This window comes from Labrus bergylta, chromosome 21, assembly GCF_963930695.1.
Source record: "Labrus bergylta chromosome 21, fLabBer1.1, whole genome shotgun sequence".
NCBI lineage: Eukaryota > Metazoa > Chordata > Actinopteri > Labriformes > Labridae > Labrus > Labrus bergylta.
In genome coordinates, this window is record NC_089215.1 from 10,485,964 (window position 1) to 10,506,479 (window position 20,516).

Here is a 20,516-nt window from a genome sequence, read left to right on the forward strand (position 1 = left end):
GCACAGTATTCCGCAGAAGGTTCCTGTGACTCAGTTAGATTCACACATGAGTAAGCAGAACTGGAACATACTGCCGTTTTTCTCAACATTTTGCATGTTTTTTATTTGTTTTTTTGCATTAAAGATTTCATAAAATAAAACATCCACTATGGAGTCAAACAGCTGTAAAATACTGTCCCAGAAGAACAAACAAAACCCATCTAACAGCCATTTATCAAGTGATTCCACTCTCTATCACACTGTAAACACATATTCAGAATCAATTCCTGTAACTCATAATCAGTCAAATCGATCTCTTCCAGATGCAAATATTGGCACAGCGGCCGTAGAGGCATCATAACTAGAAAAGATTGATCTGATGCATCGTTTTATGTTGTTTTTAGATTGAGGTATTTATGGGCTGGTTAATGGGTCATCACATAAACTGAGTCATTAACAATTTGAATCATCACTGTCAGATTTCACTTGCCGGTTTGTAGCTTTTGTGTAAATAAAGGTGTGTATGTGTGGACAAGCAGAGTACAGAACTGTAGATGTATTAGTTTCACTACGTTCCTCAGCTGCACTCCTCTTTTTGGCTTTGCTTTGGGCTTTGCTAATTTCATCGTTTCATTGGGCTCTAATTAACACAACTAAGGATTCAGCGTCCTCTGAATATGTCTCCCAGGGGATTAATCCTACCTCACTTGCTCCCAATAACTCAAACAAAATGAATCAGTCAAACACTTTGTAACTTTTGGATTCTGTGATAAACAACATCGAGAAGGTATCATTATCACAAGGACAAACACACATAGTCTCATGTAGCACATGTCTGCCTAATTAGTTGCATCGAAGGCATTGTAGGTATTTTAAGAAGAAGAGGGTGTCAGAGAATAAAAAAACTTAAAGCAACCAACCAATCAAATCTTTGTTGCAGTTGTAAAAAGTCATTGTACAAACAAATGAAAACAAAGCACTTAATGCCCAAATGTGACAATAAAGTTTATGAGTAGAAGAGTTATCTGTGCACTCAGTAAGTGCCTTGTTAAAGTTTAGATTCTGTAGAATAAAAGACGGCACTGCAGTATTTGGATCATTTTCCTGACTAAATGAGATGGAGGAAACAATATTTCAATGGCCTAATATTGAAGTTTTCCCCTCATTAAGAATCCTTTGGGCCCAGTTAACAGTGGTTACCCCCCCCCCCCCCCCCAATTAAATTAAGAAGAAAGGCTAAGCAGGAAAAATAAGCAGACCAGTGGGATACACACTCATGCTGTTCTCATTTTCCCATGCAAATAATGTGCTTTTACAACATGGGGAACAAAGATGTAGATATGTACCTCTGGTTTTATTCGCCTGTTATGCATAATCTGCATCCAGTCATTCTCCACTGTCTGCAGAGCAGTGGCACGTCTACACTGACATGTTGCAAGCAAACATGGGGATGCCTATGTTGTGACTTTGTTCTTACCTGTGTGTGTGTGTGTGTGTGTGTGTGTGTGTGTGTGTGTGTGTGTGTGTGTGTGTGTGTTTGCTTGTTTGATTGACAGCTGGTGGTGGTGGCCTATGATGATGGAGAGCCGACAAAGGAAAATACAACTTTGGTAGAGATCACAGTCCTTCAGCCGTCTGTCATTCCAGTGTTCGCTCAGGAAGAATACAGGTACACACACACACCCATTCATGTGCAGTGCATGGTTTCTGTTATGCATGAAATTTCCATGCTGTTTATTGTGGCAACACCTGCAGTTACTTAAGATAACATTAAGAATATGATATGAACACAAGACCCAAAGGCCTGTTCATTCATGGATTGCAGTCTGTGCAGTTTGTTACAGCGCTGCGAAAAAGCACGTAGCATTTGTTATCCAATGTGCATTTGAATTGCGCGTGGAAATGGTGGACTCCACCTCTTCAGATTCAAACTGTAAATAAAGTTTTATAATGATACATTAAAATCAATTATAAGTTATTGTTGCAAATCCAAAGATAACATTTTTAATCGCCAAATTTTTACTAATTTCTAAATCATCTGTTGAATAATTTTTTACATAAATGACGGATACAATACATCTATATATCAGCTTTTAATGAACAGTAAGTGTAGCTTTCTAAACCTGACCTTGATGCTTGGTAACAGCTGTGGTCTGTGTTATTATACTGTGGTGCATTGTGTCGAGACAAAGTCCCCCTTCTGTTGAAGCATCATAGATATGAAGCGTTTTTCTATTGGAAATTCAGTCAATACAGAGTGTTTCTATTTTTGTTTGTCACAAGTAAGACCTTCACAATGCAAAAAAAGTCTAAAGGAGCTGTTTATGATCAAATAAAACCTATGATCAACCTAAGGGCAAAAACATTGAGTTTATTCACGTTTTTGGGGTTTGTGGGAAAACAGCCATGTAGCTGTTGCAGACCAATGGAGTTCCAAAGAGCATCTGTATAGTTGCACCGGATGGCTCTCTGTGTGCCCCCAGATTGAGATGGAGGTTTTTGTTTTTCATTTTGCAAATTAACGGCTGTTATTAGAAGGTGCAATTAAAATAGCGTAAAATTTGAAAAGCTTGCTTCATTTTACAATTCCTTTTAAAAATAAATATGTACAGTATCAGTGGGCAGCAACACACTTTTCCCTGTCTGCTTGGAAATGTGCTCAAAGACACCGACACATTGGTGTGCCTAAATTGAAAAATCACTTATTTTCTGGGTGGGCTAATGCATGAAATGTTCTTTCTTTGCATGTTTCAGTGCAGTTGGGATTTATAAAAATGGCCAACACGGCCTTCCACAGTACACATTCATGTTGAAATGTGTTGGCAAGCATGATGCCTAAAACAATTACTGCCTCTTCTGTTATTGTTCTTTTAATTGATCACAAAGCAAAACAAAGTTTCTGCTCTCATATTTGGCTGCATTAATGTCTGAAGCTGTCAAACATCAACACATCAGAGGGATTGATAACATATACTAACACACACTCACTCTGTTTCATTCACAATAATAAGTGACACTCTTTCCTCTGCACGCTCTCACTCTCAAGTCATCATTGTTACTCATGCAACTGATGTTTGCTTTATGAGGTCATGGGGTTACCTCAGGATTTCTCTGCTATGATTGGCTGGGTGGACAGAGGGCACAAGGTCAGATGTGAAAATGGCCAATAAACTACAGCTATTATCTCTCTGTTTTCTCTATCTTAATCCACCATTCTGTCTTATCACATCTTTCATTAGAAAAACTAGCAACATTATCATGTATTCTTCTCTTTCCTGATATTTTGACTCTCTTTCTAGATGGGACTTTATTTGAGCTTCTAATTTCCTGCCTGTCATAGTGTTGTTTATCAGCCCTGCTAGGTTTCTACACCCCGTTGAATTGGCCTCCTTCCATTTGCCCTTCCTTGTTTTTTTGGTCTGACAGGAAAAATATCAAAGACATCAGACTTAGATGAAAATTGCGGAAACATTCTTTTAAGGGTCAAATTTTCCAAATGTTTCACAATTACTGTTTTTCGGCCGAAACAACATCAAGTCAATCTCAGTGAGCTTTTTGTGGCTGATTGTTTGTTGAGGGAGGGCATCAGTTTAATCTCATGCTTTTATTCTCTCTCTCTCTCTCTCTTTATTATGTTTCATTTTTGGGGGGTATGAACTCTTCCTGTTTTCCCTTCCTTGTCTACTTAAATCAAACATCAAAGATTATTTTTCAAGTTTATTTCTGGGCCTTTTATGCCTTTATTTAGTGATACGAGAGTGGATAGAGTGAGAAATGGGAAAAGGAGCCGCAGGTCGGATTCGAACATGGGCCGCCTGCTTGGAGGACTACAGCCTCCTAACATAGGGCATGCCCACTAACCACCAGGTTACCAGTGCCCCACATCAATGATTTTTTAAGTTTTATTACCTTGAACGAAACTTAAGAAACCACCCAGCCTCCTCTGTAACAACTCAGTCATTTAAATGAAATTCAACAAAAAAAAAATGGCCCCATCGATTCGTTGATGCTGAAGCTTTTACTGAGGGAGTGTTTATGTAAATCTGTGTTTTTGTTTTAGTTGCTTTTAGCTTTCTTATTCAAACACCAAAGCACCATAAGCTCTAAGCTAATGAGCTTGTTTAAGAGTAATTGGACTTCAGTGCCAAATACAAACATATTTCCCAAATATTACAGACAAAAATTCAAGATGTCAATGTTTGTCTTTCATACAGAGCTCTTTTCTATTTTAGGAAAAAGGGTTAGAGGCAATAGAGAGAAAGCGATATGTCATCCAGCCATATAATACAGCGTTTATGAATATGTAAAATAGCTTCCAGCTAAAGGTAAGTGTGCCTGAGTGCGTGGTCGTGCACTCTGTAGAATCTGCGTGTATTATTTGTAAATAAACACACAGCTCACATTAATGGATGCAGACACACATTTTATCTTTGCTTGCATGTGAATGTGCATTATCTTATTTTTTTAATTCAAAGGCCTGCAGTTTAATGTGTGTGTGTGTGAGAGAGAGAATGAGAGATAGTGTTCTTTGTTCTTATAATTCCATGTAGTATTCAAACAGAGTACAGTGTACCAGCTTTGAATTAATTATCCCATCTTTAGTGAATAAAAGCCTACCATTGCACCAGTGTGGTTTTAAGAGCCTACTAATGCGGTTTAATTATTTTTGCATGGTTTTAACAGAGGGTGCTCCAGCAACAGGAGAGGCTGAATTAGTAATATTTATTCCTATATTTATATATAGAGAAACAAGGGATTCATTAAACATGCACTGTTCATCACTGCAAACTTTCAGTGGTGGTCAAGTTATATAACAAACATGTGATTAGATTTAACGCATTAAAAGTTGATCTAGTGAAAATGATTCACTCTTAAGCCAGTCTAGTTATGTTTAAGTATTGTCTTTTCATACCTGATGTGCTTGTAATTTTATCAAATCTGCTATTTTATCGTTTTAATATTTAACTTTGTGTTCTTCATAGTTCTGAATATTGGCAGATGAAACAGACACACTTAGTTGTTTATGCTCAGTTCTACAACAAACTGCATTTTTAATGACAGCTGAGCTTAAAGTGCAGTCTTCCAGCTGCTTGTTGGTTGTTAGTATCCAGGTTGAATGAGCTGTTTATAACTTGTAGCCTCTTTTCATCAGTATGTACAAAAGGTGTATGTTTTACAGTGAATGGCATTTGCTGAAAGTGAGAGCTTTAACCTTTTAAACCAGTTTTGTTTTAATTTAGGTGAGATTCAATGAAACTACATTTAGAGAGAATCTCAAGTCCACTGTATTAATAATTGCCATACATTGCCATGCTGCCAAACACAGTTTTATAACTTGCCCTGCCATTATTTTCTATGTTGTACTTGACATTGTTTTGTCTAGTTTAAAAAGCAATATGTCACATTCTCAATCATTTGTCATGACAAAACAAGGTTTATGTGTCCAGAATACATTCAAGTAAGTAATAATAATAAGATACATGCATTTTTTTCAAGGTGTACACACTGTTTTACATAAAAAATTGCTCACAGCGCACTGAGACTGAACATCAGTGAAGCATAGCTTTGCAGCTGTAACCTGCTGTTTGTGGATTTTCACTCCGTGGTTCTCTAATCTGGTAAAACAGTTAACAATGTGAGGAGGACATTTGTTAAATCTTAGTAACGTCTGTGTGTGGAAGAGGATTTTCTCCCTCCTCTGATTTCCTCACTGTAGGACCATGCTTGCACCTGCAGTATTAGTATGCAGCCAGTATCACACACGCATGAATAGTTATCAGCACCCAGAGGCCATTATCAGCATGAGGTTAAGTGAACCGAAACAAAATATTACTCTTTCAAAGATTATTGAGATCCACAAAACCCTCCCATCACTTAATCACTTGCAAGCATGTGCGCATTTATGTGTCTGCTTTGTGTGGGTGCATTTGTGTGAATTTAAGTGCATGTGTGAGTGCATGTGTGGGCTCGTCCTCATGCTGTCAAAATGCCTCATAGCTTGTACTTTGTTAATGAATCTCGTTAGAAAGTAGGGAGAGAGTCAAGTGCCAAAATACTTCTTAACATCAAAGCTTTGTTTTTAATCCAGAAATTGAGTGATCAAAAGCAATATGTTGCTTTGTCTTGCGTCATTACATAGATAGAGATAAAACTCTGCAGCATGGCAACAGATTGAGATAAATCTGGTCGTTTTATCAATTTCTCTGTAGTGATACACAGTTCATGCTTTTTCGAAGAATCACAGGCAGCCAGGCAGGAGGTCACAGTTTTTATCTCTATCAGCCAGCTGGACAATTTCAAACCCAGAGCACAGTCAATTTTTCTCTCTGACAGTTAACATGTCATTTGTCTGGCATGAAAGGAAAAACACTTTTGTGCTCATTATATATTACAAGAAGATACAGACTAACATAATCCTTGGCAATATTATCAAGTATTAAAAAATGCGAACTACAAGGACTGAAACTGTGCTTTTAATTTAGGGGGAAAAACACAGTGGTTTGTCTGCTTATCCATGGCAACATAGTGTTATAGTGTCATAATTTACATAGTAGTTGAAATAATTCTGAGTTGGCACCTTAAATGATTAAAGTGTGGAAACAATAAAAACCCAGCAGGACCCAGAATAGAACCTTGAGGTACACCACAGCTTATTTAAACAATTTATCACTTATTACTAATATGGCCCTCGTTGTTACTCTCTTATAATCTTGCTATCTATCTACAAAGGCAACAGACAACTTCATGCTCTGTAAACTATCTTCTGTTAAATTAAACTTCTTCTTTGCCAAAATGGAATTCCCTGAGGCTCTCAGACATTTTATCTATGAGGTAAACATATCCTCCCCTATGTCAAAAACAAGCACGTCCAATCTGTGGCTCTGCAAAATCCGGAATATGTCTAACCGATTCAGTTGAAGGTAACCTTGTTTTGTTGAGGCACACAAACAGGCAAGTGCACAGAGAGTGCTCCTGGCAATGTTACGACTGTGACAACAAATGGCAAACAACCATGGTGTTGTTATTTATAAGATGGCTTGCAGCTGGAAGAGAAGCAAGAGAGAGAGAGGTGAAGTGAAGACGAAAGAACTGGTAGAGGAAGATGTGAGAAGGGGATAGTGGAGAGAAGCAATTCATAGGTGGGGATGTAAGTTTCAGATAGAGAAAGTAAGAAGTAGGGAGTAAGAAAAGCTGACATGGGAAAACAAAAAGTAAAAGTTTTGTAGGAACGCAGTGACTGTTCTGCTGGAATAAACCTTTTAAAAAAAAAACACTAAAATTGATCGACAGGTAGAAAAGCAGGAATGCACACATAGACAGATCAACATACAGGCTGAAAAGTCTTTAAAGTGGCAGATGAGCTGACAGGCTGACAGATTGAAGCAGATTGAACCAAACAAGCAGGTAAAGACTCGAGTAGAGGAGCGTTGAGACGCAGATGGACAAGAAGATACACAGAAAGGCAGGCTGACAGTGTAAATATACTTCCAGCTTGATAGATAACACTCTTATAGTCAGTCAGGTAGATATACATCTTTGCATTCCCATACCTTAGGTAAAAAAACACTTTCATTTTGCTTCATTAACCCTTTGTATGGCTGAGACCTTTTATTTTTGTCTTTCGACTTCTTAACTTTCAACTACTTGTCTTCACAGATAGTACGCAGCTCCTCTGTGCAATGCAGGAAAAAGTCTGAATGTATCAAAAATCATTACGCAAAGATGTAATGCATGTGCATACAGCTAGAGATATTTAGATAGATAGATACTTTATTGATCCCGAGGGAAATTCAAAATCACAAACAATTCAAACATCTCTACATTTAAACCTCATGTGAATTTACATATACAAGTTGCATACCTGTAAGAACTGAACAAGGAACGATCTGTCACAAGATGCAGCAGGCGACGAGCTCATCTCTGTCAGCTCCTCAAGCGTAGATCAGTCAGTCTGTTTGTGGCTGTAAAATACAAAACCTCCAATGTCAAGATTTGTAAGTCTTAATAAAGGGAGTTATGGTGTGAGACTGTGAATACTTCTGCCTTTTCTGCATGTTGTGACCCTAAACCAATGCCAGAGTTTTGCATTTTATAAGCTTGAAAAGGTAGGTAGCTACAGGTCAGTTTCAGCCTCACCATCTTCCTCCTCTTGTAAAAATGTATGATATTCAGCTGGTATTTTGGTTATAAAACTATAAAAGAAAACAGTAGAGACAGTTTTCTTTGCTCTAACATGAATTTCCAAACCAACAGAGCAAAGACAAAAAGCCAAAAAGAAACTTTGAGTTTTCTTTAAACTGAGCAACCATCTCTGACAGTTTTACACAGCATATCTTCTGGAAGTTGCCCTGAAAGTCCAGCAGCTGTCTAGTTTTATGTTGCAACCTGCCTTGAACTCCTTTTTACTGGATTCTGTGCAGTATGAGCATCAACAGAGAAAGAAAAGTGTTCAGAATTAACTTTTCAAAACGTCATTGTGCATAGTCTAAATATAGCTATTTATTTCACATCCTTCTGAAGTATGTGCTGTTTTGAAAGGTTCATTAACTACAACTTATACATTTCAGTATAAGTATAGCATAATTTTATAATTTAAAATTGAATTCAAAAGTAATGCAAATCTATTTTTATTTAGAGAGCAGGTCTATGTTGTAGTATTTTTAGAGGAACCCAACCTTTATCCATCATGAGCAATTTCTTTTATACATTTGGCAACTATGGTAAGAAAAAACATTAATTTAACAGACAGAAGTCTTGAATAGACTCATTTGTGTAGAGCCATCTACAACGACTGGATGGACATGTGAAACAGTTAACATATTATGAGTTAAACTGACGCACAATGGGCCTCATTCACTAATATGTGCGTAGAAATGTTCTTACTCTGCACATAAAATAAGTGTATACGCAAAATCACCGTCGAAATCATGACACGTACTTGCCAGCCAATATTTGTTCTCAACTCAACTCAACTTGCGTATGATAGTGAATCAGAATCATTCTAAATCAACAGGCGCGTGCCCGCAGCCTGCATTCAGCATGCTACCAAGCCCCCATCTCTCCATATAAGGAAATCCAATTGGTGTATCAGGACGAGATGCGGAGAGGTGAAGACATTGGTGTGTCTGCGGCTTAGATGCCGTTACAGTGAATTACCTGGTTGCAGCAGTACGTGCATTGGCAGTCGGAATCAGTGTTAACTTGTATTTCTCTCTTACCATGTTACTTACGGTAAACATGTTTTTCGATGTGAACCTTGAACTGGGGCGGCGCATGCGCAGGGTGTTGTGTATGTGCGGTGAGACTGGCTGCAGGCTGTTGTGTGTGTCCACCGGGAGGTGAATAAAGTTTTGACACCAAATTAACGTCGTGTTTATTACCGTTAACATTGGTAGCAGAGGATGGCTACTAATTATAAAATCCCACCGAAGTTTGATGATGCCAGGCCTTACAAATGTTGGAAGAATGAAGTTAATATCTGGATGCGAGTTACGGAACTCGACAAAAAGAAGCAAGCCCTTGCTGTTGCTTTGGGGCTTGAAGGAAGAGCCCGGGAAACAACGATGGAAATTCCTGCAGAGGAACTCGACCGTAATAACGGTATGGCTGCATTGCTAGCAAAACAGGATGCCGTGTTCCTGAAAGAGGAAAAGGACAGCGTGTATGAAGCATATTCTCATTTTGATGGAATTAAAAAGGATAGCTCCATTTCCATGGCGGACTACATTATCGACTTTGAACAGCGTTACAACTGGATGAAAAAGTACAACATGACTCTTCCTGATGCTGTATTAGCTTTTAAGCTATTAGACACAGCGTGCCTGGACGAAAAAAAACAGGCAACTAGCTTTGACGGCGTGCACGGAGCTAACTTTCTCGTCTATGAAGTCAGGACTGAAGAGAAAGACGTCAAGCTCCTCGGATGGAATACAAGTGAACCAGGACGTGACGTTCTTCACAGATCAAAGACAGCAAGTAAGAAGCAAACGGAACATGATATCGCAAAGTGGACAACAAAAGCAATCGTTACAAGGTACCAATCCGTTGGATAAATTCGGTAAGAGATCGAAGTGTGCCATTTGTCAGAGTACCTTTCACTGGGCCAAAGACTGCCCACACAGAAGTGAACAGGACTTACTGAAAATGAAGATGAGTGTAACATCACACTGTTAACAAAGGACTCCATGTCTAATACAGAGATTTTTTTGACTGAATCTTTGGGATCAGCTATTATTGACACTGCTTGTACTTGTAGGGTTTGTGGAGAGAAATGGCTAGAAAGCTATATTGATGACCTTAACCAAGATCAAGTTAATCACTTGTTGCCAACGAAAACAACCAGTTGTAGGCCTTTTCGTTTTGGAGATGGAAATGTTGTCCATTCTAACAGAAAAGTAAAGCTACCTGCTAAAATAGGGAAGACAAAATGTCATATTGAAACTGAAGTAGTCCAAGCTGACATTCCATTGCTGCTGAGTAAAGCATCTCTAAAAAAAGTAGGAACTGTTTTGGACATGGAAAATGACAGAGCTGTGATGTTCAAGCAACCTATTCCCCTTGAATCCACTAGTTCCGGGCACTACTGTGTAGACATAAGAGATAAAGAAACAAAGAGAGACAATGAGTCCAAAGTAAGCCAAATGATGAGGACCTAGCAGTGACAGAGAACCTTTCCCCAGATGAAAAACGCGAAGCACTTCTGAAGCTTCATAAACAGTTTGGTCATGCATCTGCAGATAGACTACAGAGACTCCTGCATAGCTCAGGAAATAAGGACAAAGACTGTATTACTATTTTACAAGAAATAGTACATAACTGTGACATATGTCAGAGGCACAGCAAGACAAAGCCCAAACCTGCTGTGGGTTTGCCTTTAGCCTCAGAGTACAATGAAACTGTAGCAATGGATCTACATGAGCTGGAACTGTGTGTTTGGTATCTCCATATAATCGACCACTTCACACGCTTCAGCGCAGGGAATATTGTGAAATCCAAGAAGGCCTCTGAAATCGTCAACTCCCTCATCCACTCATGGATAAGTGTACATGGTCCACCCAAGATGATCTACAGTGACAACGGAGAATGAAGAAATGAGAGACATGGCTGAAAACTTCAACATCAAGGTAAAAACGACAGCAGGATACAGTCCTTAGAGCAATGGGCCACTGGAAAGACACAACCACACACTCACGGAGATCATCCAGAAGGTGAAATGAGAAAATGGATGCAGCTGGGACATTGCTCTGGACTGGGCTCTTATGTCGAAGAACAGCATGCTTAATGTTCATGGTTACAGTCCACATCAACTGGTATTTGGACAGAATCCTAACCTTCCCTCTGTTCTAATTGATAAACCGCCTGCTCTAGAGGGTACTACTGTAAGTACAAGGGTAGGGGAACACATATCAGCTCTGCATGCTTCTAGGAAAGCATTCACAGAAGCCGAGTGCTCAGAAAGGATAAGAAGAGTACTCTGCAAGCGTCTTAGATCTACAGATGACAAATATGAAACAGGGGACAAGATATATTACAAAAGAGCAGACTGTGCAGAATGGAAGGGACCTGGGGTGGTTATTGGTCAGGATGGATCTGTTGTATTTGTGAGACATGGGGGAAAGGGTACATCACTCTAGGTTATGTAAGGTAACCGCACAGGATCAGGTGAAAGAAACTGTACAAGATGATGCAAATAGAAAGACAGGAAGGGATAATAGCATTGATAATAATGCTGCAGATATTGAGCAGAATACAGACAACGATCAGGAAAGCACCAGTGCAGTGAACACAGGTGAAGTAAAAATACCCATTATGACACAAACTCAAGACAACACCAGTGATGAGGAAATTAATTCAAGGGTTATGCATCCTACTACAACGCAAAATGAAAAAAGGCTCAAAACAGGACAAACTGTAACATTTAAGAGCAGAGATGATGGTTTCTTACATAGAGCCAGAGTTTTAGGCAGAGCTGGCAAAGCTACAGGTAAGTACAAAAACTGGTATAACCTGCAGTATCTTGAGCCCAATGGCAGCAATGGACAAAGGGAGTCAGTTGATGTGTCAAGTGTTGATAGTCTCAACATTGAATCAGAAGTCAGTGAGGCAGATGTTCTTATAACCAAAGACATCTCTTTTGACGCAGCTAAACAAGAGGAAATAAATAACTGGCACAAAAATTATGTATTTGATGAAGTGGAAGATGCAGGTCAAAAGGGTATTTCCACCAGGTGGGTCTGTAGTCTTGAAGACACTGCTAAGGGTATTGTACCTAGTGATGGGAAAAGCAGTTTTTTTCAATGTACTGAATCAGTAGAATCAGTTCAGTAAAGTGATTCGTTCAAAAGATTCGTTCACCGAATCGTTCAGTACTTCTCCGCAGCTCTGTCTGTGAATCAGAATTTAATAAGCTGAAACACGGCCGAACTTTTAGTTTTCTGCTTGCGATCGTACTGAGAACAGCCGGTGGTGAATAATAAGCCAATGAGCTGAGAATTTAGTTGGATAAAGCTACAGTTTGCAAACTGAAAGCTGCTAAAACAATCACATTTATTTTCCCCGACCGTTCTGTTCAGTACGTTCAGTACAAGAAGAGGAAGAGAGTGACTTGGAGGCTCCGCTCTTCCTCAGTCAGTGATTCATGTCGGAGCTCTCGCCTCCGAGTCACTCTCTTCCTCTCAGTACGTTCAGTGAACGAAACACTGACTGAACGTGAACGAGCATGAAAGGGAGAGGGATGGCGGGCTTTGAGCGACTCTTACGGTCTAGAGAGAGAGACACGAGACGGGAGGGAGGAGAGCGCAACTGAAGTTGAGAAATGAACGACTCTTTTCAGTAAGTGATTCAGTTCAGTTCGTTCACCCAGATGATTCGTTCGTTTTGAACGAATCGTTCACGAACTACACATCACTAATTGTACCGAAAGCTCGCCTTGTAGCCAGAGGTTTTGAAGAGCTTAATATCAAAGAGCTGCAGAAAGATTCCCCAACATGCGCTTCAGAATCATTTCGGATGTTATTAGCCATTATCTGTCAAAATCAGTGGCAAAAGCATTCAATGGACATCAAATTTGCATTCTTGCAAGGCATTGAGCTGTCTAGGGATATTTTTATCCGCCCTCCTCCAGAGGCAAAAAAAGATGGTATCCTATGGAAATTAAAAAAATGTGTATATGGTCTTGCTGATGCATCACTGTACTGGTACAACAAAGTGAAAGAAATCATGCTGAAGACAGGTGGTAGAGTGTCACATGTGGATCCAGCAGTTTTCTATTGGTTGGATGAGCACTGTAAGGTTACTGGAGTACTTGCATCCCATGTAGATGATTTTCTATGGGCAGGCTCACAGCACAGAACAGAAGTTGTTCCTCAGCTGAAGTCTATATTCCTTGTCGGACGTGAGGAGCATGAAAACTTCTGCTATGTGGGGATTGATCACTGGTCATGGTGAGGTACAGGTGCATCAGCACAGCTACATTGAAAACCTGTAACCTCTTCACATGCAAGCAGCACGTGCCACACAGAGAGATGCCCCTCTTAACGAAACTGAGAAAGAGCAGCTTAGATCTAAAATAGGACAAATCCTATGGGTTGCTAGACAGACCAGACCTGATGTGATGTTTGATGCTTGTAGTCTGGCCTCTAATACCAAAAATGCTACAGTGCACTCTATTCATGAAGTAAATAAAGTAATCCGTAAACTGAAGTCTGAAAAGGTGACCCTAAAGTTTCAACATTTGGGTAACAATGATGCTTTGAACCTGTTTTCAGTGATGCCTCTCTGGGAAATCTTCCAGATGGCGGTACACAAGGGGGAGCTCTTATTGCTCTAATGGGAGAAGAAGGAAAGTTTTCCCCTCTTTGTTGGCAGTCTAAAAGAATAAGACGTGTGGTACGTAGCACGCTTGCAGGTGAAACTCTTGCTATGTCAGATGGAATAGACAACGCCATTTTCTTAGGCACTCTATTTTCTGAGCTCACTACTGGAAATGCTGAACTGAATGTTCCTCCCCTGGTCTGTGTGACAGCCAATCACTCTCTCTATGATGCCTCTGAAGTCAACAAAACAGGTCACAGAGAAAAGACTCAGATTCATGATTATTTAATACATTTAGTCAATGCATTAGTTAATTCACATTTCTAATGCTTGTCTTTTCAACATTTAAAAAAAAAATATATATATATATACAGGTATATATATATATATGTATATATAATTTTTTTTTTTACTGAATGTATTTTTAATATGTCATGCATTTAGTTAAAAGAGTGTGTGTTAACATTTTCTGAGAAAGCTGGTCAATCCTTTGTGCGCACGCATGGTCTGAGGAGGTTCTATTTTTGTTCGCAGAGTAAGAACAAATTCAAGTAAGAGTATATTGATGAATCCCAGATTTGTGCTTCAAACATTCGTACGCACGGTTTAAGCACATATTTGTGCGTACAAAGACAAAAGACAAAAAGCCAAGTTAGTGAATGAGGCCCAATGATACAGAGCATACTGAAGGTTTTAATATACTTGTACATAGTTAATATAAAATATAAAACCTGACTCCAATTAAAACATGCTTTACAAGGAGTTAGAAATGTTAATGTGCAGAATTTAAAACACACACCACCAAAAATGTTCAACTTTAAAATGATAAAAAATAGCAACACGTACAATGGGATCTTTAACAGGCTGCTACCTAGAACAGAAACAGAAGTTGTTCTGTAAGAAAAAAACAATGCACATTCACTGATACATAACTGTATATTAGCTTCAAAGAGTCATTACGTTCAAACACGGCAGTACATATTTAAATCATGGTTTTCTTATTCTGATATTCTGAAGTGGATCTTTATATTTTATTAATAGATGCGGTTGCTTCTGTCAAGCATATAATAAGAAATGGGGGCAAAGGATAATGTAGTGAGAGAGAGAGAGAGAGAAGAGAGATTGATTGGTTGGTTTGGAGAGACAGACACAATAGGCTGAGTTTTGATTAATGATAATAACGAGCTGAATCATTACCATCTCCTAAATTGTCTCACAGACACACCCACCACCACAAAGACACAAACAGTTTTTAAATTCTAGTCACACTAAGAGTACACAAATGTTTCATTTAACCAACCCCGAATGCGAAGTGAAGCACACCAGCTAACAAAAAACTATGACTGACGTAGAGTCGTTTCTCAAGATTTTTGAATGCTCATGTTTCCTTTTTTCATACCCTTTGGTATGGTAAGTAAGTAAGTAATCAGTACAATCTGATCAGTCGGATCAGTCTGTTTCCACCTACACTTGGTTGAGTGTACATCAATAATGGTGGCTGCAATCAGGACATTAAGAAACATTACACACTGCTGCTGATTGAAGTCAGCTAACATAATCAAAATCTGTTCTTATACTTAAAAAAACAAGTTTATGGTTAGGGCGCGCGTCCCATGTATTGAGACCCTCGTCTCGAGCGGTAGGCCCAGGTTCACTTCCACCCATGGCCCATTTCCACATGGGTATTCCATTAGTGTACAAGCCATCGTGGAACCAATCAGTTATCATCTGACAACATTTCATGTCTCTGGTAAAAAACGTCAATTTTTCACAGCGTTTCTCACCGAAAACTCAATCAGCTGGCGTGTGTGACCTCAGCCGGAGTGCATGACCTGCTTCCGGGTTCCGGGATAGCTGCGTTAATCAGACAGGACACACTGCTTCTGGAGAAACTCTCCTGCATCTGTCAAAACACAGGAATTAATGCGTACTGCGACCATGCGTTCCTGCATACTGCGACCATGCGTTCCTGCATACTGCGATGGTTTACAGTCCAATTAGAAACTTGAGATGTGACAGTGTGTTCAGATAAGAAGCAAAGCAAAATGTATCCCTCAAAATATGTTCACAATATAAACACCTCAATTTCTTTGGTTAATCATATCACCTAGAGAAGTGCTCAATCATTTCCTGTGTTTCAGGTGAGTCTGATTTTAACTGCAATTTTTGGCCTAAGTCACATAGAGGCTTGCTTTGGTTTATTCCAGCTGTTTAAGCCCCCCCAAAAAACAGATTTTCTTGTGATTTACATGCAAGTAATTCATCTTAGATATGGGGAAAAAACGTCATGATGGAGATTTGTAAAAATGCAAGCTTTGTCAAGTCTTTCCTCAGGAGGAAAACTTTTGAAACACTTGTTTTTTGGTATTTGAAAAGCTTGAATGGCTTCCGTGACACAGCATTGAGCAGATTATTTGCTCAAGTTGTAATTTATGATCTTGAATGGTTTGTTAGCTGCACTTGCGTGCAGATTATTGTTTACAGAGATAAATAGATAGTTATCAGATTACCGATGATGAGAGCAGAGATGTCATCACAGCTCAGACTACAAGCAGAAACCATAGTCTGGTCCTGCATCTACAGATTCTACAATTGTATGCAGAATATCTCAATGGAGATAAGGGTATACGTATATTTTTTACGGCAAGTGTCTTGGAGCAAACCAGTTTTTGAATACAAACTTGTGTTCTGTTTAACTAGACCCTCCATTTTTCAACCATTTCCCCCTCCTCATTCAGTTATTTTACCTCAAGCACACTAAACCAAACAAACATATTCACCATTTCAAAATCACATTTCTTTGATTGCCCCCTTTTGTCAACAGCCCTTGTATATAATGTCAGCCCCTTTTTTCCCCCACTGCTCTGTCTCAAGTATGTTTTATGTATGAGTACTTCAGCCAAGCTCACTCAACTTCAGGCTGTTTCAGAAATGCTGAGCCGTTTGACACTCAGTTGACAATTACGACAAGACTGTCGAGCAAAAGGTGAGAAGAGGGCCATGAGAAGTGAAAAAAGACACTTGCTGCTGAGAGACACTTGCCAACAGAACACGGAACAGACAGAATCGTTTTGGGAGATACAGAGAGAGCCTTTAAGACCAGAGAAAGTGATTGACAGAAAGAGGGAGTGACAAATATTGAGAGGTCTTGTGTGAATGTGTACAGCAGAATGGAAGAAGGTAGGAGAGAGCGAGAGGTGGATTAGAGAAAGAGAGAGCGCCAGAGGGTGCAGAAAATGAAGTTTGATTATTCAGAGTTTGCTGTGTAAAAATAACCAGTATTGGCTCTACTAACATTTAAACTCTTCCTAATTTTGCTGAAGTTATGTTCTTCAATGTTTTGAAAAAAATTGAATAAAGCAGTGTTGTAAAATTTCAATACCTTCCTTATCAGTTCGAATTTCAACCAGCATGTCTCTACAAGCTCTGGAAATTGTACAGACATGTGCTGAAAAATCGAAGCCCAGTGAAAAGTGGGCACAGCAGGGGATGAAGTAACTCACAGAAGCCCAGCCAGCCTGTAAAGGTTATAACTGCAGGCACTTAAGACGTCTCACTCCACAGTGTGCTAATGACAATCCTACACTCAATTAGCATCCCTCTGCAAAGGCTGAGGAGGAGGGAGCAGGAGGATACAGTGACAGATGTACAGAATAAGAAATGTCATTTATGTTTGGTGTTCATCGTCTGACTAAGACAGCTCTTTGTAAAAAATATTACAAATACAAAGAAATAGAACACATAGGCGTTATTGTCTGTCAGATTTTCAAAGCTGTAAATGGATGTCAACTGCAAGATGATTTCATGCAGTTGGGATGACAAACCTTAAAAAGACAAAGCTATCTATATCTAATTGATATATACCTTATTTATCTTTTAAAATCAAAGTATCATTGTAGTTCAATCAGGAGACTTCATTAAGAATGCACAATTATTTATTTTATTTTACAATTTAGAAAAGAATTGTGCAAAGTCTTTTGGGATTAGACTCCATCTTTATGACTTCAAGAACTCAGAGGGGTAATGAGGCCAACAGCAGGATATGATACCCCCCCTGGTGGAGTCTAGAGTCTAGGTGGTGGTGATAGAAGAATGCAGGATGTGATGAGGAGTCGGTCTCTGAGCCTGAATCTGAACTCTGCTGAGCCTAGAATGGAGGGTCGCAGTGTGAGGGTCGCAGAGAACAGGTTTTCAAATTTGACAGCAGCAGGATGATTGGTTGAGAGAGGTTGTAGCTGAATCTGGTTGGTTAGTTCCTGAAAGAATAAACATCCATAATGGGCCTATCACCAGATCCGGGAGACGGAGGCAGTGGTAGAGGGAGTGACTTAGAGAAGACAATAAGCACAGTCATTCTGCTTGAACTTCTGCTAAGCTCCATGTCAAAGGCTACGAGATAGCAACATTTTATTTTTAAATTAACATCCATGAAGGTCTATACCAGTCATTGTTGGCTAACCAAACCATCCTTAATTTAGCAACCATTATCAAGCTAACAAAATAGCTATAGGACAAGCTCAAATATTCACATATTACAAGACTAAATGTGTCAATAGTTGCACGGTTGATCATAGATCCCCTATACTGTACTTCTTTTGCCTCCTATATCACTCTTTACTAAGCTTAGTTTGCAAATGCCTAAAAATCTGCGCCCATACCCAAATTAAAAATATTTCATTTTACCCCACTTTTTGACAACCAGCTCGCTCTTATCCGAACACCTTGGCCAATCAGAACAGCTTAAGTTCATATTTTTCTTTGGAAGTGGTTGGATGATGCAGCAGATTTTTTTGTTTTAACTTTAGCAAAGACACTGCACAATTGCACTACTACTGGCTCTATCCAGTGTGCCAAGACAAGACAGGTCAATCAACCAATATCGTCACGACCAAAAAGCTACACATTTTGATGAGAGAGTTTTTGCATCATGTGAGGTTTTTAAAATTGCCCAACTTAAAACCCATCTTAGACAAAAAAAGGAATGGCTGCTAAAGTTGTTTAACAAGATTTAACACACTTGGGATTGCTTTGCTGTCCTCCAGGCATGCCTTCCTACACACAGTACAGCATGTCATACAGTAAATCACACGACCGTCACATGAATAACAAGCAGCCTCTTAAAGGAGGGTTTGCCAGAACTTGACACAGAGTCAAAAACCCTGCACTCGGGGCGTCAGTGGCCTAGTGGTTAGTTTGCACACCCCATATACAGAGGCTGTTGTCCTCAAAGCAGGCAGTCTAGGTTAGAATCCTTCCTGTGGCTTCATTCCCCACTCTCCCTGTCCCTGATATCTGACTCTATCGACTCTGTCGATACAATAAAGGCATAAAAAGCCCAAAAAGAAATCTTGGAAATAAAAAATCTCTGCTCAACACATAGAAAATTTGCATGTGGTGCAGACAGAGAAAAATACTATGAAGAGAAGAGAGAGAAACAGAATAACAGTTAAGAGAGAAAGAATGGAAAAAATGAGTTGTGGGAGGAGGGACAGAAAAAATAATGACAAGCCAAAATGATGTATCATGTGTTTCTATGAAACTGGCCGAAAAAGAAAAAAAGGAAAATGAATGAGTGAGAGACACAAATGACAGTGGTTTTAAAGAAAGCTCCTCAGAGAGGAGCAGGCTATCATTACTTTTATCTATGATCTATTTCATTACTCTATCTTTTAACACCTTTAACAAAGAAGACACACAGCTCTGTGGTTTAAACTTCATAGCCTTTACATGTACAATACGTGCGTCTGGTCAGTGTAAGTCTTGTTCATTACTTTGTGTTCCAAAATTGCATTCACACATTATAAAGCATTATTTTAATATTTAAGTCAACATAAATCAACTAAAGATTTACTTAGGGGCTTTTTATACCTTTATTACAAAGACAGGACAGTGGATAGAGTGAGAAACTCGGAGAGAGAGAGAGAGAGAGTGGGGAATGACATGAGGGAAAGGAGCGATATGTCTCTGTACATAGAGGAACGCAAACTCACCACTAGGCCACCGGCCCCCCCCGAGTTGTTGTTTTTTTTTTTTTTAAAGAATGATGAAATAACAGCTGGAGTAGGCCTGCAGCAAATACATTTCAGGCAATGCAGTGTCCCCACAAGCATACAAGAACAAATGTGTGTGTGTGTGTGTTTCTGTTGTTATCAGTATCAGCCCAGCTTGCTGTCGTCAGGACAGCAATGATTAGAGCGCAGGAGGGGGCCACAGGCTTGATAATGAGTTGTGTGTGTGCGTGTGAGCGTGTGTGTGTGTGTGTGTGTTTGCGTGTGTGTGTGTGTGTGTGTGTGTGTGTGTGTGTGTGTGTGTGTGTGTGTGTGTGTGTGTGTGTGCGTGCTTAGCTGTACTACTCCTTACTTGACATGTGCAGGGATCCCTGTGTGCACCTCTGTACCTTTAAATGTGCTTCAACCCATCTACAAGTGCTAGTGTGTGTTTCTATGATTTTATTGAATGTGGAGAGGTAGTCCAGTGTATCAGCTTTACTCTGTGTCTATGTGTGTGTGTGTGTGTGTGTGTGTGTGTGTGTGTGTGTGTGTGTGTGTAGGCATGCTCGCCATTGTGCTCCACTTCGCCCTGTCAAATAGCTATTGTAAAAAGGGAGGGATGGAGGAGTGGATAACCATTGTAGCTGAGGTCTGCTGGGATGTTGGCTAGAAGTAGCTGTGAGACGACAAGGGGGGGCTGGGAGGGTATGTGTACAGTCTAAAACTGAGAAAAGA

At 39.5% G+C, this 20,516-nt stretch overlaps 1 protein-coding gene across 1 annotated transcript in view; it reads left to right on the top strand.

Annotated features, from left to right (window-relative positions):
* Nucleotides 1–20,516, top strand: part of LOC109990583 (protocadherin-15) — a 184,322-nt gene that overhangs the window by 116,723 nt on the left and 47,083 nt on the right. Inside the window, exon 26 of the mRNA XM_065949432.1 lies at nt 1,536–1,648. Coding sequence (XP_065805504.1) covers nt 1,536–1,648 — 113 coding nt within the window. The remainder of the gene's footprint in view (nt 1–1,535; nt 1,649–20,516) is intronic.